Source organism: Podarcis gaigeae, assembly GCF_964106915.1.
Source record: "Podarcis gaigeae genome assembly, chromosome: 3".
Taxonomy (NCBI): Eukaryota; Metazoa; Chordata; class Lepidosauria; order Squamata; family Lacertidae; genus Podarcis; species Podarcis gaigeae.
The window spans coordinates 102,617,664-102,638,577 of record NC_139680.1 but is presented as its reverse complement, the minus strand read 5'-3'; the positions used below and the strand labels follow the sequence as shown (position 1 = coordinate 102,638,577).

At 41.9% G+C, this 20,914-nt stretch overlaps 1 protein-coding gene across 1 annotated transcript; it reads left to right on the top strand.

The window, feature by feature from the left end:
* The first annotated feature begins 2,790 nt into the window (after nucleotides 1–2,790).
* On the top strand, nucleotides 2,791–19,506 carry LOC310841989 (uncharacterized protein). The gene is made up of 4 exons (XM_083733809.1): nucleotides 2,791–2,969; nucleotides 7,918–8,148; nucleotides 16,507–16,842; nucleotides 18,992–19,506. The coding sequence occupies exons 1-4, from the start codon at nucleotides 2,967–2,969 to the stop codon at nucleotides 19,193–19,195; spliced, it is 774 nt and encodes a 257-aa protein (XP_083589935.1). The 5' UTR covers nucleotides 2,791–2,966; the 3' UTR covers nucleotides 19,196–19,506.
* Nucleotides 19,507–20,914: the final 1,408 nt, after the last annotated feature.

Below are 20,914 nucleotides of genomic sequence, written 5' to 3'. Positions count from 1 at the left end.
AAAAGCCCCCAGGCTGAATTCCTAGTGCATCTCTTGCTTAAAAAGCCATGGAAGAAATCCCTTCCTGAGACCTCGGGGAGCTGCTGTCAGTCTCAAGACTGCTGGGCTAGAGGAGACCAATGGTCTCATTCCACATGAAGCAGCAAACCTAAGTTCTTTAGCGGATCTTGAGACCCTCTGATGGAAACCTGATGCAAAGCAAGGTGACCTTTTCAACATCTTTAAGAAGATGTGAGCAGCCACGCAAGCTCAGAACACTTTGCCAAGTTAGTGTAGGGTTGCCCTCTTGTCTTCTAGCACTTCAACCTGTGCCTTTTTCAGAGCAGTGTGATCAGCAAACGCTCACAAGTTACCATTCTTCTCTGCTTGAGAAGCTTCACTTGCAGATTTTTGTAGGTCATATATATACATAAAGTTTCCAAAAAACATACAACATATTTTCTTATCTTGTACAATATTTTGGACTTCCATCAACCACATCTGAAGATTTTTCAGTCTTCATCACTTAATCTGCATTTCATTAGTTTCACTATTACTTTTAATAGTCCTTCACTAATAATTCTCTTCATACTTTTCTCTGCCATATTTCACATAATCCTCCTTTATAAAACTTCTTATAGTCCTACTAGCATAATCTATTGATTACACTTGCTTTTCAAATAATTCACATATTTACTCCAGTTCTCTGAGAATCTCTGATCCCGCAGGTTTCAAATCCTTCCTGTCATTTTATCTAATTCTGCATAGTCCATTAATTTCGTCTGCCTTTCTTCTTTCATCGGTAGTTCTTCTTGTTTCCATTTCTGTGCCAATAATACTCTTATTGCCGTTGTTGAATATAAAAACAGTTTACTATCCTGTCTGTTAATATCCTCCCCTACATTGCCAAGTAGAAATGCTTCTGGTTTTTTTAAATAAATGTATATTTCAACATCTTTTTCATCTCATTATATATCATTTCCCAGAAGCCTTTCACTTTCTTACATTCCCACCACATGTGATAAAAAGTTCCTTCTTTTTCTTTACAAGGTCAGCCTTCTCTTTGTCTCTGCACGGGTCTCTGTCAGGCTGAGTGTATCCCCTGCCCTGCTACTTTTATTTCTGGTCAGATGGAAAATCTATCTATCTGCAGTTAGCAGTCAGCCAGATCATGATGCTGGAAAGATCCTCATTGAAGGAAGCTACTCCTTTTTTTGCTTGCATCCAGCATCTGTTAATCAGAAGTATAAACTGCCTCTGAACATGGATGCTCCATTCTGAGCTACTGCAGCAAAGTTTCATTCATAACTGCCATGGTACAGCTCTCATGTGGAATAGGCTGAATGGTGACCACAGTGTGGTCAGTCACACACCAGAGAGAGGATAAAGGGGTCACACATTTGCATAAAATTTGCATTTTGTAGATCTACTGGGGACCTTCCTCTTTCATCAAGGCTGTGAAGTTGAGATCTTTTCTAGTCTTCACCTACATTGGAATTGTTTTTATGATTATAAAAAAATTGTTCTTCTCACTCATTGGTTGCCATCCTGAGGTCCTTTGGAAGGAAGAGTGTGATATACTAAATAAACAAGCAGATGCCGATTCAGAAACAATCACTTTAATTTAAATCGAAATACAACCCACCTCAGTATAGTGGTAAAGACCTGTATTCCTGCTCAGTCGTGTCCAGTGTTGACGGTCAGCTCCAAGGTCCTCACTCCTACTTCTCGTGGCTGTTTTCAAACCAGATTAGTGTTGAATTTTGGCATCAGAGGTAATGTAATACGTTACAATTAACGCAGTATATAAATTCAGGGGAATATTTATGGTTGCAGAGTTATTTAAAAATGTGTTTTCAATTAGGCGTGTATCCACAGAAGCACGAAACCTTTCCATAACTAGGCACCCTGAGTATTATTTTGCAATGAAGTGCAGTTTTCTACCGGAGGGGAAAGGAAGGGAAATAAAACGTCAGCAAATAAGGAAATGAAAGACAGTGTTCTCCTCTCTGTCAGATTCCACAATAGTGGCTTTGGTAGGTGTGCTGCTGCAGCAGCCTGACAGATACTTGCAGATACTGAGAAGATACGTTGGAAAGAAAAACAGTGAGCAAAATGAAGGGGAGGAGTGGTGGAATAAGCAAGGCCAACCTTCCCACCCCACCTGCACAGGTGGGGCAGCATTCAGGTGATCATCAGAATAAGGTCTAACCCAAGACATTTACCTGGCTGAGGTGGGCTAGAAGATGATGCTGCCAGTTCCATGTTCAGAAGCCAACAAGACTGGCAACTGAATCAACACCAGAGCAGTGACCTTCGCTGCGCCTGAGGGTGGCAGGCTTGCTTAGGGGGCATAGGGCACTCCAGGTGGCATCTATAACGGGGGCCACTGACCCCTTGCTGACTCTCCCTGTCCCCCAGCAACTTTCGCCTATGGCAGCTGCCTTACTCCTCACCAAGGATGCCAACTTGAATAAAACATTGAGGCTTTCACACTGTTTTAGTTTTGTGTTAGTTTTAATGTATGTGGGGGTTTTCCTGTAAGTCGCTTTGAGTTACTTTTCATTTTTAATAGTGTCCAATAAGATCAATAAACAAATGTTGTGATTACAGTGTGTGCTGTGGGAGGAGGAGCAAAATACACTCTTCTTGGGTCATCTATTGATATGGCCACATATGATGTTACCAGTACTGTTTTCAAATAAAATATATAGTAGGCCTACAGAAAATCCACAAAGGCTTCTTAGCAACACTTGTCTTAACTGTTGTGGTAACTGGAAAATTATGACATCATCCCAGTGCGGAACTTTCTGACATCACTGTGGCAGTTCAGGAAAGAGCTTGTGGCTGGTGTTTGAGCAGTGTGTGTCTGCTTCAAACTGGGGCAGCCGGTTTCGGTTCTTCTACATGGGGCAGGTGGGAATATAGAGGCTCCTGCCTTGGCATCCAATGTTGATGTATGTTCCCTTCCCAGTACAAAATCTGCTATGGTAAGAAATCCCAGTAAGTTCTTTCTGTTTCAGGATGGGGAAAGATCGTCTGAGGAACCTTTGACCCTCCAGATGCTGTTGAACTACAACTCCCATCATCCCTTGGTCATGCTGATGGGAGCTGTAGTTCAACAACATCTGGAGGGCCAAAGGTCCCCCACATCTGCCCTAGTGTTTCTAAGGCCATACATTTAAAGGTCCCCACCACAAAGAATCTTGGGAACTGTAGTTTTCCCCCTCACAGAGCCACATCTCCCAGCACCGTCAACGAATTACAGTTCTCGGGATTCTTTGGGGGGAAGCATGTATTTAAACAGATTGTATTTGCGGATACTAAATCTTGGAGGTAATGAGCAGGGCTTATTTTCAGTCAGAACTCAGGTGGGTGCCATAGCAAGGGAGGTGTTCATGGTAAGTTCTGGCAACTCTTTTCCTAGAAAAATAGCACTGTTGTATGGAAGTGAAAGCTGGACCATAAAGAAGGATGATCGCCGAAGAATTGATGCTTTTGAATTATGGTGCTGGAGGAGGCTCTTGAGAGTCCCATGGACTGCAAGAAGATCAAACCCCTCCATTCTTAAAGAAATCAGCCCTGAGTGTTCACTGGAAGGACAGATTGTGAAGCTGAGGCTCCAATACTTTGGCCACCTCATGAGAAGAGAAGACTCCCTGGAAAAGACCCTGATGTTGGGAAAGATGGAGGGCACAAGGACAGGGGCGCCGACTTATAAAAAATATTGGGGGGGCCCATACCGGGGTCCTGCCCCGGGAAGTTTTCTAAATTTTAGATGAAAATTAGTGAGTTTTAAAGTTTTTAAAAAGTATTTTAGAGTCATATGATCAACATTAGAACCCCGAAAACTCGACTCTCTATAACTCCACACTCCGGGAAACTCGACAAGCCTGAAACACTTTTTGGCTTTGAAAAAAGAAACAAAACATAAACACGCACAGTATTTTCGTAAAAAGCTAATTTAATTTACAGTAACAATTATGCTTATAGACTATTACAGAGCAGTGAATATATAGCTCTGAAAAGACTGAAATGATATTTAAATAAATCCTAAACTATCATTAAAAGAATAAAACATAAAATATTGCTGTCGCACAGTAATAGCACTTTGATTAATAAGTGAAATAGCTAATTTAAGCTTACTTTGAATAAGGCTGAGGGTTCATTAAATAAAAATAATATCTCAAAGTTAATGCTTTAATACAGTTAATAAAGTTAATACAGTATGCCTAATACTGTATGTAAATACTGTAATACTGTATGTAAATAACGGGCTTTAATTGGGTCTTACACCCTAAAAATATTTAAGTATTTGAAAATAACTAATACAGTACTATAGTAATATAGAAATACAGTACTAAACTAGTACTAATATTTCGAAACTGAAAAATTAACATTCTGTATGTATTTAATTCTCTATTTTATAAAGATTTTTAATATCTGACAGTGAGTTTGGAGTAGCCCAATGCAAAAATCCTGAGGATCCATGTGGATCCATGCTTTGTAACCACGTTTTTGCACCACTGTGACCCTAGGCAACAGTGGGTGCGTAATTTTTTTGGTGCAAGATGTAGCCATGAACATGTTATGTGATCTGATGGTGAATTTGGGGTGACCCAATGCAAAAATCCTGAGGATCCATGTGGATCCGTGCTTTGTAACCACGTTTTTGCACCACTGTGACCCTAGGCAACAGTGGGTGCGTGATTTTTTTGGAGCAATATGTAGCCATGGACATGCTATGTGATCTGATGGTGAATTTGGGGTGACCCAATGCAAAAATCCTGAGGATCCATGTGGATCCGTGCTTTGTCACCACGTTTTAAATGGGGAGGGAAGGAAAAACACAGAAGGGACAAGAAGCACAAGAGGGGTGTGCGGAGAAGCAGCTGGCTAAGAATGCAGGGGAGGAGTTTAACGGGGTGGGGGGAGGAAAGGAAGGCTAAGTCCCCCCCCCCAAGCCAGCCCTCTCTCTCTCTCCCACCTGTTTTTCGGCTGCCTGCGAGTCCCTAGAGCACGGAGAGGAGGAGGTGGTGGGCTGGAGCCTGCATGCAGTGTGACTAGGAAAGAATTAGAAGGAAGGACTCGATCCCTTCCTTAACCCTCTGCTTGCCAGGAGGGCAGGGGATTCCCTGCTCTATGTTGAGTTTGAGCAAACGCAGCAACAGAAGCGCGTGGGCAGTAAGACCCTGAGGCAGAATGCAGGAAAGCAGCAGCTTCCGCCTTCCCTCCGCCCGACCGCCCGATCTGATTTTTGCCTGATTTTTGCCTATTTTGCCCCTGCGCTCCGGCGAGTCAGCTCCAGGGACCACACATTCGCTCAATAACACGCACAGACATTTCCCCTTACTTTTTAGGAGAAAAAATCTGCATGTTATAGAGCGAAATTTACGGTAATAATTTTCTTAAATTATTGGGGGGGCAGAGCCCCCCCAAACGAATTTTTGAGGGGGCTCGGGCCCCCTCAGGCCCCATGGAGTCGGCGCCTATGCACAAGGAGAAGGGGATGACAGAGGACAAGATGGTTGGACAGTGTTCTCGAAGCTACCAGCATGAGTTTGACCAAACTACAGAAGGCAGTGGAAGACAGGAGTGCCTGGCGTGCTCTGGTCCATGGGGACACGAAGAGTCGGACATGACTAAATGACTAAACAACAACAAAGGGGGTGGGGGCAAGATGCAGGCCTCTCCCTGCTTTGCAAGGGATCCATTCACACCTCTGAAAGGAGCAATCTGCTCATCTCCCATCAGCCCTCTGGGCAGAGAGGACAAGACAAGGCTGTATCCATTCTCCTCATATGACTCCTGACAGATTTATCCTTAGGAGATGTGGCCCTTAATGGGGAAAATGCAGCCCACTCCCAATATCATGTTTATCTGCAAACCTGAGATGGGCTCAAGGCAGGTGAGAAGGAACTTAGGGCATGATCTAGCAATACTACTAAATTTTATTATTTATACCCTGCCCGTCTGACTGGGTTGGCCCAGCCACTCTGGGCAGCTTCCAACATAATAAAAACACAGCAAACGTCAAAACATAAAAAAGCTTTCAGATACAGGGCTGCCTCCAGGTGTCTTCTAAAAGTTGTTTATTTCTTTATTTCCTTGACATCTGATGAAAGGGCGTTCCACGGAGAAGGCGCCACTAACCGAGAAGGCCCTCTGCCTAGTTCCCTGTAACTTCACTTCTCGCAGTGAGAAGGCCCTCGGAGCTGGACCTCAGTGTCTGGGCTGAATGATGTGGCTGGAGATGTTCCTAAGTCAATACTTTTTAAGTGATAGAGAGAGAGAGAGCTATAGCTATGTCAATCAATGAGTGGGAGAATTAGGTGCCTCCTTAACTCTCTCACTGAAATCAGGACTGGATTTAGGTTTGATGACGCCCTCAGCTACTAAAGGTAATGGGGCCCTTTATATGTCCAGCTGTCCTTTGTCAACAACAAATTGTCACTTTTTTGTGTGTGTTGGCACATTCTGGGTTCAAAGCATATTCAGGGGATTCACTCCCCGCCATCAACAGTGGCAGTCAGGGAGGTTTGGAGGAGGCTGGCTGTGAAACACCCATTCGATCCTGACTCACATGAGAAACTCACTTTATAGCGTACACCCTGTATCAAAACTGGGGGAAAGATGGCATTGTGGAAGAGCTGAGTGGCAAGCTCTGAATCAGGCAGGTAACAATGGGGTGGCCCTATATGCCTTTTCTCTTCCTGAAAGATCGCTTTAACCTGCTGGAACATATTCCCTATCATAGAATCATAGAATCATAGAGTTGGAAGAGACCACAAGGGCCATTGAGTCCAACCCCCTGCCAAGCAGGAAACACCATCAGAGCACTCCTGACATATGGTTGTCAAGCCTCTGCTTAAAGACCTCCAAAGAAGGAGACTCCACCACTCTCCTTGGCAGCAAATTCCACTGTCGAACAGCTCTTACTGTCAGGAAGTTCTTCCTAATGTTTAGGTGGAATCTTCTTTCTTGTAGTTTGGATCCATTGCTCCGTGTCTGCTTCTCTGGAGCAGCAGAAAACAACCTTTCTCCCTCCTCTATGTGACATCCTTTTATATATTTGAACATGGCTATCATATCACCCCTTAACCTCCTCTTCTCCAGGCTAAACATGCCCAGCTCCCTTAGCCGTTCCTCATAAGGCATCGTTTCCAGGCCTTTGACCATTTTGGTTGCCCTCCTCTGGACACGTTCCAGTTTGTCAGTGTCCTTCTTGAACTGTGGTGCCCAGAACTGTTCTTCCCTCTCCCTTTCTCCCCTTTTTATTTTTGTTGCTGGTTTTGATTGCATCTGCTTGACTTTGTGTGGTTTTGTATTAGAAATGGACATTTGTTGTTCTTGTTGTTTTGTGCATTGTAATGGGCAAAACAAATAAAAATCAGTTATCTTTGAGTGCACACACACACACACACACACACACACACACACACACCTGCTTTAAAAGGTTATTTATGTATGCCACTACCGCGGCTCGTGTTTTGTAAGCCCCAAAATGGGAAATGAGTGAAATCCTAGCTAAAGAAGAATGGCCACTTAAACTGATGGAACATGCGCACCTTGCAGACCTAACATGTAGAATAAGAGAACAAGAAGAACATATATTTAAAGAAGATTGGAAAATGTTCATTTAATATATGGAAGGAAAATGTGTTTATTTGAAACCGTGGGCAGCATTAAGATAAATTCAACAGTGTAAATAAGTTTTGATGGATGTAATAATGGAATACTGAATGGTTTGGTTTATATAAAATATGCATGGATTTATGTTATGCAAAATGAACCATGGAAAGAGAACAACGGAAGTCATTGATATTTTAAGGTTGTTGAAATGAATGTTCCAAAATGTAAAACAGAAAATTTAATCGAAATTATAGGAAAAAGCAAACAAACATAAACTGCCCTAAATCCCCATCTGTTTTATAACAGGAAGTATCCAGAGAACCCCATTCCTCATCAGATTTCTCCAACTTTGAGACGGAGTCTGTGCACCAAACAGACAAGGAGATTCAAGCAGATCTGGATCACACCAGCAATGTGGAAGGGTCTGAATATTCTTACCAAGGAGGCAGTGTAGGGTTCAAGGAGATGCAAACCGAGATTGAGTTTGCTGTGCAGATAACCCCAATTAAAGATTTGAAAAAGCATCGGGAGAGGATGGTAAGTGGCAGCAGATGTGGGGCAGGGATTCCTTGGCTCTGGGAATCCAGTTGAACTCCTGTCCTTTGGATGGGAGCTGACGATTTCACAGATCCAGCGGTCACCTTTCCTCATGACACTACGTCTGCAACCCATGAGGGCCATGTGAGGCATGTGAGGAAAAACAGCCTTGACCCAGCTGCACATTCAGCAAGTGTGAGAAAAGAGCCATACATGCCCAATGTTTCTCCTTGCAGATGGGGTTCCTGGGCCATTCAGGGTCCTTTTCTTTACATAGAGAAGTATCTGTTCATCAGGACTCACGAAAGGTCCCTTCTTATAACGTTTGATTACTGGAACACACTGTGTGGAGCTGCCCTTATATTTCATCTGGAAGCTGCAACTAGTACACAATGCAGTGGTCACAATCCTCATGGGAGCAGAATATTGGCAACATGATTTCTGCTGCAGAGACAGCTGTGCTGGTTGCCAATTTGCTGCCAGGAAAGCTTCAAGGTTCCTGTGTTAATTCGCAAAGCTCCAGAGCACCATCAGATGTCAAGGAAATAAACAGCTGTCTGACTTTTGGAAGACATCTGAAGGGAAGCCCTGCTGAGGGAAGTTTTTAATGTTTGATGTCTTGCTGTGTTTTTTTTTTTAAATGATATTTTATTAAATTTTTCAAAAGTTAACAACAATAAAATTAACTAAAATCACAAAACCAACAAACACACACATCAAAAATACAAACAATAAGACAGAATAAAAAAAAACATAAAAAAGAAAATTCAGCATTAAAAAAAACTTTGTTTCAAGTTAATACCCTTCCAAATCTTATTTTCCTTACTTCCACCCGCCTTCCTTTCATGTATTCCACTTTAAAATTAGTTCAGCAATTATCATATTATTCAAGTTCATCCTTTATCCTTCCCTTTATACTCTTATTTATCTTAATCACTAGAAACCCTTCATTTCATTTACAATGCCCTTAGCATTCATAAAGTTTACAATGTTTTTGTAGATAAACTTTGAACTTCTTCCTGTCCTCTTCCACCTGCTCTTCTCCTTGATCTCGGATTCTGCCGGTCATTTCTGCCAGTTCCATGTAGTCTATAACTTGCATCTGCCATTCTTCCAGGGTGGGTAGGTCTTGTGTCTTCCAGTGCTTTGCGATGAGTATTCTTGCTGCTGCTGTGGCATATATAAAAAAGGTTATATCCTTCTTTGGCACCAATTGGCCGACCATGCCCAGGAGAAAGGCCTCTGGTTTCTTTAGGAAAGCATACTTAAATACTTTTTTCAGTTCATTATAGATCATTTCCCAGAAAGCCTTGATCCTTGGGCAGGCCCACCAAAGGTGAAAGAATGTTCCTTCCGTTTCTTTACATTTCCAACATTTATTACCGGGCAAATGGTAAATTTTTGCTAGCTTGACTGGGGTCATGTACCACCTGTAAATCATTTTCATAATATTTTCTCTTAAGGCATTACATGCCGTAAATTTCATACCGGTGGTCCAGAACCGTTCCCAGTCAGCAAACATAATGTTATGACCAATATCTTGTGCCCATTTTATCATAGCAGATTTAACCGTTTCATCCTCAGTATTCCATTTCAACAGCAGATTATACATTCTCGACAATACCTTAGCACTGGGTTCTAACAATTCTGTTTCCAACTTCGATTTTTCCACCCGGAAGCCATTTTTCCTATCCGAATTATAGGCCTCTCTTACTTGGAAATAATGTAACCAATCCTGCACCTTATCTTTAAGTTTCTCATAACTCTGCAATTTCAGTTTGTCCCCATCCTGTTCCAAAATTTCCCAATATTTTGGCCAGTTCGATCCCATATTAAGTTTTTTCAAGGCCTTAGCCTCCATTGGTGAGAGCCACCTTGGTTTTATTCTCCAAGAAATCTTAGTATCTAACCCAGACATTAAACAATGCTTTCCTGACAATATGGTTTTTAAACGCCTTATGAGCTTTGTCCTTACCGTACCACAAGTATGCATGCCATCCAAAAACATTATCATGTCCTTCCAAATCAAGAATGTCTGTATTCTCAAGAAGTAGCCATTCCTTCAGCCAGCAAAAAGCTGCTGCCTCATAATATAGTTTAAAGTCCGGCAGGGCAAACCCCCCTCTATCCTTTGCATCAGTAAGAATTTTATATTTAATTCTGGGCTTTTTGCCCTGCCAGACAAATCTAGAAATTTCTTTTTGCCACTTCTTGAAACAGTCCATCTTGTCAATTATTTGTAACGTTTGAAACAAAAACAACAACCTTGGCAATACATTCATTTTAATAACTGCTATTCTACCCAGTAAGGAAAGCTTTAGGTTTGTCCACGTTTCAAGATCTTTTTTCACTTCAGACCAACACTTTTCATAGTTGTCTTTAAATAAATTAACATTCTTCGAAGTCATATTCACCCCTAGGTATTTTACTTTTTTCCCCACTGTTAGACCTGTTTCTCCCTGAAACCTTTCCTTCTCCATTGGTGTTAAATTCTAGTCCAAAACCATAGTTTTTGCTTTATTAAGTTTAAACCCTGCCACCTGACCAAATTCTTGTATTATTTCCAAAGCTCTTCTAGTACTAGGGATTGGCTCCTGTAATGTCAAGACTAGGTCATCTGCGTAAGCTTTCAGTTTGTAATGTTTGGCTCCGACCTGTATACCCTGAATCTGTTGGTCCCTTCTAATCATGTTCAGCAAGACCTCCAGGACTGAAATAAAAAGCAAAGGGGAAATTGGGCAGCCTTGTCGTGTCCCTTTCTCTATCTTAACTTCTTCTGTAACTGCATTGTTCACTATCAATTTTGCCTTTTGTTCTGAGTAAATCGCCCCTATACCGTTTCCAAACCTTTCTCCCACCCCCATCCCTTCCAAGTTTTTCTTCATAAAACTCCAAGAAATATTATCAAAGGCTTTCTCTGCATCAATGAATATCAATACTGCCTTTGTGTTGATGTTAACTTGTCGTTTTTCCAAAATGTCAATTAGATTCCTTGTATTATTTGACATATGTCTGCCTGGGAGAAAGCCTGCTTGGTCTTTATGTATAATTCCTGCTAGAACTTTTTTTAATCTTTTAGCTAAAATGTCCGCAAAAATTTTGTAATCTACGTTAAGTAGGGATATGGGGCGGTAGTTCTTAAGTTGTGTCTTTTCTGATTCATTTTTTGGTATAAGCGTGATATAAGCATCTTTCCACGACGCCGGCGCTCTTTTCCCCTCCATGATTTCATTGCAAACCTCCATTAATGGTTGAATTAAATAGTCTTTCATTACTTTGTAATATTTGGAGGAAAGCCCATCCGGGCCTGGAGACTTGCCAAGTTGCAAGTTCTTAATGGCACCTTCAACCTCCTGTTCAGAAATTCTGTCATTCTGTCATATTAATTTATTCTCTTGAGATATATTTTGTAATCCATTTGTTTTTAAGAATTTCTCAATCTTGGTCTCATTCTGTGGCCCTTGTGCATACAATTGTTTGAAGTATCTCTGGAAACAATCTTTAATCTCCTGTAGGTTTTGTATATTCCTTCCCTTTACTTCAAGATTAGTCACAATGTTTAATTTTTGTCTTTTCTTCAGCTGCCAAGCTAGCAGCTTACCACACTTATTAGCCGATTCAAAAGTTTTTTGTCTCATTTGTTTAATCTTCCATTCTATGTCCTGATTAATCAATTTCAGATATTGTGCTTGATATAATTTAATTTCTCGCAGGATCTCCTGTGACTTTGGTTTAGTCCTTAATCTCTTCTCTCCTCCAATTTTCTCTAAAATCCTTTCTTTTCTTTCCTCTTGAAGTCTCCTCTTTATAGCATTTTGCTGGATCAAAAAACCTCTCATAACGGCTTTGCTCGCATCCCAGATTACTCTTTTTTCCACAGTTGTCTTCAAATTTATTTCGAAGTAGTCTTTCATGATTTTTTGGGCCTTCTTAATAGTTTCAGAGTACCTGAACAAGGTGCCGTTCATTCTCCATCTAAAGGAACCAATCGGTGTTAATTTCATATCCATTCTCACAGGGTTATGGTCGGAGCAGATTTTTGGGCAGATTTCCACCTTCCGGATCTTAGGTGCCATCCCTCTTGTAATCCAAATTTGGTCAATTCTTGTCCAACTTAAATTAGCTTCAGAGAAGAAAGTCCCCTCTCTACCTAAGGGGTTTTTAGTTCTCCAAATGTCAATTAAGTCCATATTGTCTGTCATTTCAAAAAAAGTCTTTGGTAGTCTTCCATCTTTTGTGACTACCTGTCTTTCAGATTTATCCATGTGTGTTGACACAACTCCATTCATATCTCCCATCAAAATAATGTTCTGGTCCATATGATCCAACAACGTCTCATGCAGTTTCTTGTAAAACTCTGATTTCCCCTCATTAGGTGCGTAGACTCCAATTATTAGTACTTTCTCTCCTTGTAGTTGTATTTCAATTGCTATGAATCGTCCCTGTTCATCTTTAAAAAGAAATTTTGGTGTCAATTTCTCTTTTGCGTATATCACAACTCCTCTTTTTTTAACTTTGTCCGATGAGATAAATTCTTGGCCTAGTCTCTTATTTATCAATAATTTCCTGTGGAGTCTTGTTCTTCCTTAGTAGGTCAACCAAGTCGCTGTAGTTAGTTCTGAGATCTAGTAAGTATTTTGGGATATCTTTAAAAATTTCAATTCTCTCACTTCCAATCTCAAGTGCTTTCTGGTAATGTAGGCTCAGTATTTTATCTCTTTCTTCTTTAGATCTTAATGAAATCAAGCAGTCTCTCGCTCTGTTCTTCCTTTTGACCCTTCCCAGTCAAAAAGCACTCACTATCTTAAATTCTTCTGTGTCCAGATCCCAAAAGGTCTCAAATTCCAATGTAAGAAACTCTATTAATTCTCCTTCCTCTGTTTCTGGGACTGCTCTTATTCTCAAATTGGCCTGCTTTTCCTTAAGTTCAATCAGAGAGAATTGTGCCTTGTAATCATCCAGTTTTCTATTTATTGGCGGTATTTTTTCCTCTACCGCCAAAACCCTCTCTTTCGCTTCCTCTGCTGTCTGTTTTGTCTCCTTGGATTCCTGCAGTAACCTGTCAATTGCCTGGGTGTTAGAATTCACTTTCTGTCCTACGTCATTCACCTTTTGTCTAAGGTCTTTAATAGTTGAAGTATTTAAGTCTATCTTAGCTGTCAAATTTTGTAAAGCTGAAAGAATCTTGTCCAATGTTGTAGAATCTGGTCCTGCTGGTCCTGCCAGTGTGGTGTAGTGGTTAAGAGCGGTAGTCTCGTAATCCTGGGTAACCGGGTTCGCGCCTCCGCTCCTCCACATGCAGCTGCTGGGTGACCTTGGGCCAGTCACACTTCCTTGAAGTCTCTCAGCCCCACTCACCTCACAGAGTGTTTGTTGTGGGGGAGGAAGGGAAAGGAGAATGTTAGCCGCTTTGAGACTCCTTAAAGGGAGTGAAAGGCGGGATATCAAATCCAAACTCCTCTTCTTCTTCTTCTTCTTCTTCTTCTTCTTCTTCTTCTTCTTCTTCTTCTAGGTTCTTCTCTTTCTGTGACTTGTGGGGCAGAAAGACCTGTTACAGATGCTCTTCTGTAATGTTGTTGCTGCTGTGTCAGCAGTTGCTGCTGTTGTCTGGTTTTATATTTTATTGCTTTCTCTTGCGCTTTCTCCTGCGACTTATCTTGTGGTTTGTCTTGATCCATTCCTGTGCCTCAGAAAGTCAAGGCCACTCACACAGTTCTCACAACTCCTAGGTTTGTTTCTCAGCAGTAAGAAAAAGGACAGCTGCAGTGGAAAATCCCCAGCTATAACACAAAGTTCCTCTAGGGAAGCAGAGTATCAAAATGTATCATGGATGATGATTGTAAAACAGTATCTTTATAAGTATATCAATGTTACACAGATAGCAACAGTTACAAGCTCAAATATTCCCTTAATAAAGTTGCCATTCTTTTGCAGAGATCTGCAGTAATGATTACATTGTCTATAAAACGGTGCATTCAGGGTGACCTTTCAATTACTTAAGGCAGTCCGATATCAAAGATTGAATGGTGGGTTCTATCCCCCCCTTTCCCAACTTATGGGGGGGTTCGTTTGTCAGGCAGTGAGATTTAGCTCTTTATAATAAGTCAATTTCTTTGGTTCAAAGCTCCTTTATTCCTTGCTTTTGTTCTGTCTACAGATCGGCAAAGCGGGCTTCCTGTTTAAACTTTGCCGATTTCAGGTTCAAATTCAAGATCAAAGTCCAGGATCAAAGTGTCAAAGTCAAAATCAAATTCCAGGTTCACTTATCTTAAGTCCTATTCTTTGATCCTTTCAAGTTTCCCCAGTTCTTACTGATGGGTAGATGTTTCAGTTCGATGTTCACAGGAAAAAGGTCAGCGCTCTCCAGCAACTGCTATGCAGCTTCACTCCGCAGAAGTAGCGATCGACTCCCAGCACAGCGCCAAAACCCCGCTCCACTCCGGAGCTCTTTACAGAGCTCCTTTGACAGTTCGGGGTGCGCTCCGTGTGCCCACTGAGTCCCACGGCCCCAGGCTTCTCCCGCCTGCGGGTTTTTTAAGGGTCCTCCGCTTCGCTGCAGCGGTGAACCCTATTTCTGTGGAGCTTCTCCCTCCGGTTAGAGGGAATCCGCCATTGCCGATAGGCGCTGCCTCCGGAAGCTGTCTTGCTGTGTTTTAATTTGTTGGAAACTGCCTAGAGTGGATAGAGTAACCCAGTCAGATGGGAGGCATCATCATCATCATCAGATGGGAGGAATAATAATAATAATAATAATAATAATAATAATAATAATAATAATAATAATAGGACCAAGGTACCTTAAGGGCCATCTGATCCCTTATATTCAAGCAGAGATCTGTTTCAAACCACTCGTGAAATCACAACATAAACAGCAGAAGCAGCTGGAAATTTATTTAACCCGGTCCAACCTCACAAACTTCCAGATGGCTGGTGGAATAAGAAAAGCTTTAAAATAATCTTAAAATGCTGATAGAATTAGCCATCCCTGGACAACTCCTTGCTCCAGCTTCTAGTAAGGGCTGTTGCTTATAGACTTCATGGAGGCATTTGATTGGCCACTAAGGGAAATGCCGGTGCTGGAGTAGACGGACCCTCAGCAGGACTCTTCTTAGGTTCTTTTGCAACCACACATCACATTCAGCCCCACAGCAGGTGTCTACCATATGGTGGATACCTTGGATGTTTCCAAGACAGATAATGATAGAGCATATATCCATAGTACAGTAGATGCTAAGGCTGATATCTCTCAAGAGTTTAAGAAGAGCCCAGCTGAAGGACCAGCCACTCTAGCACCAGCTTTTCCCATAACAGCCAATCAAATGCCTCCATCAAATTCTGGAACAAGCCCATGACTTATCTAGTCCACCATCCTGCTCTCATGGTGGCCAAATTGCTTCTCCATTGAACCCTTTCACATGGTTTTGTGATATTTTATGCACTGCGACTTGCCGTTATATTTGTGGATTGTAGTTTAGTACTGTATTTTTCCGTGTATAACACGCCCCTGTGTATAACACAACCCCTATTTTTTGGGACTCCAAATTGAGGAAATGGGGGGAGATTGCCCAGTGTTGAGGCTTGGGGGGGGGGGTTGCCCACAGTTGTTCAGCCTTTTTCCCAGGGGGATTGCCCAGACTTGTTGAGCTTTTTTGTTGAGCGCCTGACCGCCGCATCAATGAAGCCAAAAAAGTCTGCCCGCTCACCCCCAACAGCCGCCAATCACCTGCCCAATTGCTGCAGCAGCCAAATGCCCCTGACAATCTCCTGGTCGCAGCAGCCACCAATTGCCCATCCCAACTCTGCACTATCCGTGTATAAGTCGACCCCCATTTTTTTTAAATAAAAAAACCCTTGTCTACACGGGAAAATATGGTAATTCTTTGTTCTAATCAATAAAATTATTCTTTGCTGATACTTAATTTTACTGTTTACTATTAGATTCTAATGAATTGTTGAATGTTGCTTTATTTGTTATCAGTGGCTTATCCATTGGCAGGTTTTGATTGAGCTTCGGTGTGTAAATAGGATAATTTTACAAAATAAAATTTATAGTAAGTTAAATAACATGGAGAAAGTAAAGTTTAAGCGTATATTTAAGGAATTTAATTTGGGAACACAAGGGAAGATCGGAGGGCTTGTCAAATTTAATCACAAATGGATGTACAAAGCAAGTATTAGTTAAAGAATGAATAATTGTGTATTTTTTTATTTCTCATTTTGCCTATAACATCTATTGTACATTTCTGTTATAAAGTTTTCAATCAATAATGCATTTAAAAACTGGGGGTGGGATGGAGCATAGCTGGCCTGGCTACTAGCCACTGATACTTCTCCCCTGTCCCTCCTTTCCTATTACAGGATGCTGCAAGGGACACACCAGCCTCTTCGTACGTCCCTGATGACATGACGGAGACCTTAGACAATAAGAGTCAGGGCGACCGGCTGGCCATCAGCACCCAGCGAGGGACCAGTGCTCTGCAGCCAGAAGCCTACTCTAGGATAGGCGAGGCCAGCAGTATGGAGCGGATGGGTCAGCTGCACAGCAGGCAGATCACAGCAGCTGATCTCGACCTGGAGAAGATGAGGCTTGATGGAGCAATGACCAGACTGAGGTACCGGCATGAAGACAATGAGAAGAGGCGGCAGCACGAGGAGAAAATGCAACAGCTACATTATCAGACAACCCCTCGATCAGTAAGTGAGGGGGGAATAAGGGGTAGATGTGAGCTTTCCGTTAAAAATGGAAACCAAATTCTGCATTCCTTGGCCTATAGCATCTTTGGGCATTGTTCTAGGTCAGGGGTCAGCAAGGTTTATTTTGCCGGGGTCGGATCAGTCCCGCAGAGATCCCTCAGTGAGCCGGATCTCGCATCCATGAGCGTGTGATTTTCTTTTCTTTCTTTTTTATTAGTTTTTTAACATATCATTTCCAACAATCACATTATATATCTTCTTATCTTATACATTGTTTTAGACTTCCGTCAACAACTCTGATGATTTTCCGTCTTTTATCACTTATTCTGCATTTCTTAATATATCTATTACTCTTAATTGTCATCAACTAATAACTCTCCTCATAGTCTTTCTTGTAATATTTCATATAATTCTCCTTACAAAACTTCTTGCAATCCTACTAGCATAATCTGTTCATTACTATTACAGTACTTTTCAAGTAGTTCATATATTTACTCCAGTCTTCTAAGAATCTCTGATCCAGCAGGTTTTGAATCCTTCCAGTTAATTTATCCAATTCTGCATAGTCCATCAATTTCATCTGCCATTCTTCTATCGTTGGTAATTCTTCTTGCTTCCATTTTTGTGCGTTTGATTTTTGGCATCTACATCTGCGCAGATGTGATTTCTAGCACTGCGGAAGTGAGTCCCTGTGCTGCACTGCACCGGTTTAGTGCAGCACATGAGCAGGCAGCTCAGTTTGAGGGTGGCTTGGCGGCCGGTCAAACAACCTCCGCAGGCCGCTTCTGGCCCATGGGCCTTAGGTTGCTGACCCCGTTCTAGGTGCTGGAATCAATCTGTAAAAAAACCCAACAGCTTAGTTCCTGCTAGGGATGGAAGAATCTGTTAATTTCTACTCCCACGGTCTCATTTTTCCAACCTTAAAGCCAGTTCTCTACATGCCTGCGGCAATTTGCAATTTAAAAAAAAAAAAATTTTTGAACCCTCATGAAAATTCTCCAGCATTTGAGTGCCCTTGTCTCCCAGTAAACACATTTTTGTATGCAGTTTGGACCACGGCCAACATTTCTGCAAGCAATAGAATCCTAATGTAATGCATTTTTGTATGTTATTTTCACAAATAACATTCGTGGGGTTGTTGGGGTTTTTTTTGCACACTTACTTCTAATGTATGCTCTCTCTTTTTTTGCAAATGTGGTTTGGTTGGAAAACTGCATTGCAAATTTCGGATAAGAGCAACTTTGGAAGGCTGGCTGTGTTTCAGCTCTCATCTTGCTCCAGAAAGCGAAATTCTCACAGATTCAACCTTAAATACAAGCTAAATTGAATTCTCCTCCACCCCCAGCTCTGCCTCTACTGACCCTTTGGTTTTGTCTCCCATTAGCTATCTTCTGCCCCACCAGATCCAATGGATACCAGCTTCCACTATCAGGCCCTTCTCCCAGGATTTCTCCCAGCCATGCCCTCTCCCTGGCTACACCTCTCACTGCCCCTGCTTCATAGCTGAGGCTGATGGGAGATCTGGAGGGCACCAGGTTGGCAACATGCTTCCAAAACACACATTTGGCTTCTGCCGCTGTGTCTAAAAAAGACATTTTTGCTGTCCTCACCCAGAACAGTTGATGCATTAAGAATATAGGAAACCCCAAGGCAAGCACTGCCCATTGTAGGCTTCATTCAAAAGACCTTGGGGCAAGGGGCGCATGGTCCTTTTCCTCCAGGAGTGAAAAAGTTCGAGGGAGAAAGAAAGAAAGAAAAGAAAACACATTAGATGCCATGTTGTAGGCTCGCCTGACTTCTGCAGTTTGACATTTCTCCGAATCGGTATTTTGAATGCACAATCTAAATATTTCTGAGCATGCTTAAGTCCATATAAATCAAGGATGGAGAATCCGTAGTTGTGCGACTCCAGGCCCCATCAATCCAATAACATCTGGAGGGTCTTGTTTCCCCCACTCCCGATATAAATCAATGGAATTTAAGTTGAGCACATTTACAATGTCTATGAAGATGTGAAGCCCTCTGGGTTCAATGGGAAGGTGTTTATAGTATTGTAGGCTCTTTGGGTAGCTGATCATAGGGAGCGTTTTGTTAACAGACACCTCTTTTTCCTCCCCCCACCCCTGTTTCTCTCCCCCCTCCCCCACAGATTGGGCAAGAGCTCCACGAACTCCTTCAGCCCCAGAACCAGTATGCCCTATTTTTTTTCTGCTTCATCTTTATCCACATTATTTACACAGCCAGGGAGCTGGCTTTCTATTTTATTATGAAACACGACGTATTCTGCTTTGCCATTTTGCTGTATTTCATTTTCAAGAAGATTTTACTGGATTACAGAAGTAGGAGAAACTAATCGCGAAACAGCAGCAGACTCTAGGCAGCAGAGAAAAAAAGAGGGCAAGCAGCTCCCTGATGTTTATTTATCTCCGTTCTATCGCCTCTCCCTTCCCTCCTCTTTACAATTCCCCCTTTTTCAGTCGCATGCGACGAATGCAAGATTTGGCTTGGCTGTCTAAGTGCACTGGCAGTTCTCTCTATCAAATGCCGCTGCTGAGTGTTCCCTTTGCTATTCAGTTATAGGCTCATCCATTGCAGCCATCCCACCTGAGCCTGTCACAGTCATCAATGTTAATAAATTGGCCTAGAATTAAACAAAAAAACAGATTCTATTTCCACAATTTTTTCTTTGAAAAGGGGGGGGGGAATGTTTGTAAAGGGCTGGACAGGGGGAGACTCAAGACAATCCAGTAATATGTCCAGTAGGCAGAATATCGACAGATTCCTGCATAGCACGGGGATGGACTAGATGACCCTTGAGGTCCCTTCCAACTCTACGATTCTATGATAGGTAAAGCGTTCCCATAATTGAATTTCCATACTAGAAAATACTTACTTTGTGTCAGCCGCATAGCTGTTAAAGGCATGAGACATCACTTGCTTTTTCTTGTACATATAGTTCTCATGGCAAGTTCCTGTTGAAAGACAGTTCATCCCTTCACCAGGGAAAATACAGGAAATGCCTCACATTCCTTCCTTCTAATCGTTTAGCAAAAGCGATTAAGTGACCTTAGCAATGGCAGTACCTCCATAAGTGCCTAATAAGCCTTAGAATGTTGCCTCCACATTTTGCTTCCTAACCTTATTGATAGATGTCCAATTCACTTCCTTCTTTTAATTGAAGGCTAAGAGTCTGCTGGTTGGCTGGGTGTGTGAGAATGGACATGAAGATGAACTAGCAATCGTTCAAGTTTCTTCCTCAAAGTGAACTTCATTCGCCTTTAGTGTATTCAGCTATTATAGGAACTACTTTCTGGTGTCCTTCAGAGATTTTTGAACTAGTTCAGTGAATTTTGTTTAACTGAACTAGTTCATTCAAAGCACTGATAAAATGTAGAGATAGCAGTGCAATAAAGTGTAGCGAAGCAGGATAGGAAGAAGATATTCTTCCCCACTCACAATACAAGAACTCAGGGCTATCCAATGAAGCTGAATTTTGGAAGCTTCAGAATGAACAAAATAAAGTACTTATTCACACAGGGCATCATTAAACTGTGGAATTCACTCCAACCAGAGATAGCGATGGCCATCCATATCAACAGCTTTAAAAGATGATTAAATACATGGATGATTTGGCCAGTATGGCTCCTAGCTAGTATGGTTATGTTCTACCTCCACTATTGGAAGCAGTAGGAGAATAACAACTGAGGCATAATATATTCATGTCTTGCTTGTAGGCCTCCCACAGGTATCAGCATGGGCACTGTAAGAACCAGATAATGGGCTTTTGGCTTGTTGATCTTATGTAGCAATTGGCTCACAATGGAGCTGAGCCGCTGAGCCAATATTTCTCCAAAGACATTGGGGGGGGGGGAGGAGAAAATTTCTGAGAGATTTCCTTTTCTCAGCAAACCCCCCCCCCCCCCCGCTGTCTGCTAAAAGAAAACTACTTCACAGAATTCCATCTGAATATTCTCCACAATTTATGTGTGGCAGCCGTAAACCTCCTTATACCTCCCAGAACGTCCTAAAATAACACCAGGTCTCTGGCATTGTAAAGGACTCCAAATTGTGG

Coding starts and splice junctions, on each gene's coding strand:
- LOC310841989 (XM_083733809.1), top strand. Junction 8,149..16,506: donor AAAAGCATCGGGAGAGGATG/GTAAGTGGCAGC, acceptor TTCCTATTACAG/GATGCTGCAAGGGACACACC. Junction 16,843..18,991: donor ATCAGACAACCCCTCGATCA/GTAAGTGAGGGG, acceptor CCTCCCCCACAG/ATTGGGCAAGAGCTCCACGA.